Source organism: Lampetra fluviatilis, unplaced genomic scaffold (assembly GCF_964198595.1).
Source record: "Lampetra fluviatilis unplaced genomic scaffold, kcLamFluv1.1 SCAFFOLD_412, whole genome shotgun sequence".
Lineage (NCBI taxonomy): Eukaryota > Metazoa > Chordata > Hyperoartia > Petromyzontiformes > Petromyzontidae > Lampetra > Lampetra fluviatilis.
This window is the reverse complement of record NW_027621067.1, coordinates 82,501-85,000: the sequence shown is the minus strand read 5'-3', so window position 1 is coordinate 85,000 and position 2,500 is coordinate 82,501. Positions and strand designations below refer to the sequence as shown.

Genomic DNA, 2,500 nt, shown 5'->3' with positions numbered 1-2,500 from the left:
GTGAGTGGTTGAGTGAGTGGGTGAGTGGGTGGGTGAGTGGGTGGGTGGTGAGTGGTTGAGTGAGTGGGTGAGGGTGGGTGGGTGAGTGGGTGGGTGAGTGGGTGAGTGGGTGGGTGAGTGGGTGGGTGGGTGAGTGGTTGAGTGAGTGGGTGAGTGGGTGGGTGAGTGGGTGGGTGGGTGAGTGGGTGGGTGAGTGGGTGAGTGGGTGGGTGAGTGGGTGGGTGGGTGAGTGGTTGAGTGAGTGGGTGAGTGGGTGGGTGAGTGGGTGGGTGGGTGAGTGGGTGGGTGAGTGGGTGAGTGGGTGGGTGAGTGGGTGGGTGAGTGGGTGGGTGGGTGAGTGGGTGGGTGAGTGGGTGAGTGGGTGGTGAGTGGGTGAGTGAGTGGTGAGTGAGTGGGTGGGGTGAGTGGTTGGGTGAGTGAGTGAGTGGGTGAGTGGTTGGGTGAGTGAGTGAGTGAGTGGGTGAGTGAGTGAGTGAGTGGGTGGGTGAGTGGTTGGGTGAGTGAGTGAGTGGGTGAGTGGTTGGGTGAGTGAGTGAGTGAGTGGGTAAGTGAGTGAGTGGGTGAGTGGTTGGGTGAGTGAGTGAGTGAGTGGGTGGGTGAGTGGTTGGGTGAGTGAGTGAGTGAGTGGGTGAGTGGTTGGGTGAGTGAGTGAGTGAGTGAGTGGGTGGGTGAGTGGTTGGGTGAGTGAGTGAGTGGGTGAGTGAGTGAGTGAGTGAGTGAGTGGGTGAGTGAGTGGGTGGGTGAGTGGTTGGGTGAGTGAGTGAGTGGGTGAGTGGTTGGGTGAGTGAGTGAGTGGGTGGGTGAGTGAGTGAGTGAGTGGGTGAGTGAGTGAGTGAGTGGGTGGGTGAGTGGTTGGGTGAGTGAGTGAGTGAGTGGGTGAGTGAGTGGGTGAGTGGTTGGGTGAGTGAGTGAGTGAGTGGGTGGGTGAGTGGTTGGGTGAGTGGTTGGGTGAGTGAGTGAGTGAGTGGGGTGAGTGAGTGGGTGAGTGGTTGGGTGAGTGAGTGAGTGAGTGGGTGGGTGAGTGGTTGGGTGAGTGAGTGAGTGGGTGAGTGGTTGGGTGAGTGAGTGAGTGAGTGGGTAAGTGAGTGAGTGGGTGAGTGGTTGGGTGAGTGAGTGAGTGAGTGGGTGGGTGAGTGGTTGGGTGACTGGTTGGGTGAGTGGGTGAGTGGTTGGGTAAGTGAGTGAGTGGGTGGGTGAGTCGGTGGGTGAGTCGGTGGGTGAGTGAGTGAGTTGGAGATTGAGTGTGTCTGTGTCTCTGTGTCTCTGTGTGTGTCTCTGTGTGTGTCTCTGTGTGTCTCTGTGTGTCTCTGTGTCTCTGTGTGTGTCTCTGTGTGTCTCTGTGTCTCTGTGTGTGTCTCTGTGTGTCTCTGTGTCTCTGTGTGTGTCTCTGTGTGTGTCTCTGTGTGTCTCTGTGTCTCTGTGTGTGTCTCTGTGTGTGTCTCTGTGTGTCTCTGTGTGTCTCTGTGTCTCTGTGTGTGTCTCTGTGTGTGTCTCTGTGTCTCTGTGTCTCCAGGTGTCCCAGCTGAGTGTGTCAGCTGCTGCCCCAAGCTGCTCACTGCGGTTTAACCACCACGTGGTCTACTCAGTCAGTTTTTGTGTACCAGTCATGTACACAGCTGCCTGCAGACAGGGTGACTACTCACTCAGTCACTCACTCACTCAGTCACTCACTCACTCAGTCATGCACTCAGTCACTCACCCACTCACTGACTCACTCAGTCAGTCACTCAGTCACTCACCCACTCACTCACTCAGTCAGTCATTCACTCAGTCACTCACCCACTCACTCACTCACTCAGTCAGTCACTCAGTCACTCACTCACTCAGTCATGCACTCAGTCACTCACCCACTCACTCACTCAGTCAGTCATTCACTCAGTCACTCACCCACTCACTCACTCACTCAGTCACTCACCCACTCAGTCACTCACTCACTCACTCACTCAGTCACTCAGTCAGTCACTCACTCAGTCACTCACTCACTCAGTCACTCACCCACTCACTCACTCACTCAGTCACTCAGTCACTCACTCACTCACTGACCACCACGTGGTCTACTCAGTCAGTTTCTGTGTACCAGTCATGTACACAGCAGCCTGCAGACAGGGTGACTACTCACTCACTCACTCAGTCACTCAGTCAGTCACTCAGTCACTCAGTCAGTCACTCAGTCACTCACTCACTCACTGACCACCACGTGGTCTACTCAGTCAGTTTCTGTGTACCAGTCATGTACACAGCAGCCTGCAGACAGGGTGACTACTCACTCAGTCACTCACTCACTCAGTCACTCAGTCACTCACTCACTCAGTCACTCACTCAGTCAGTCACTCAGTCACTCACCCACTCACTCACTCAGTCAGTCACTCAGTCACTCACTCACTCACTGACCACCACGTGGTCTACTCAGTCCGTTTTTGTGTACCAGTCATGTACACAGCAGCCTGCAGACAGGGTGACTACTCACTCAGTCACTCACTCAGTCACTCACTCACTCAGT

At 55.4% G+C, this 2,500-nt stretch overlaps 1 protein-coding gene across 1 annotated transcript in view; it reads left to right on the top strand.

Annotated features, from left to right (window-relative positions):
- The window catches only part of ATG10 (autophagy related 10), a gene marked incomplete at its 5' end in the record, with an annotated part of 24,051 nt that overhangs the window by 2,115 nt on the left and 19,436 nt on the right, over positions 1-2,500 (top strand). The window contains one exon of the mRNA XM_078885164.1: positions 1,514-1,631. Within this exon, the coding sequence (XP_078741290.1) occupies positions 1,514-1,631 (118 nt within the window). The remainder of the gene's footprint in view (positions 1-1,513; positions 1,632-2,500) is intronic.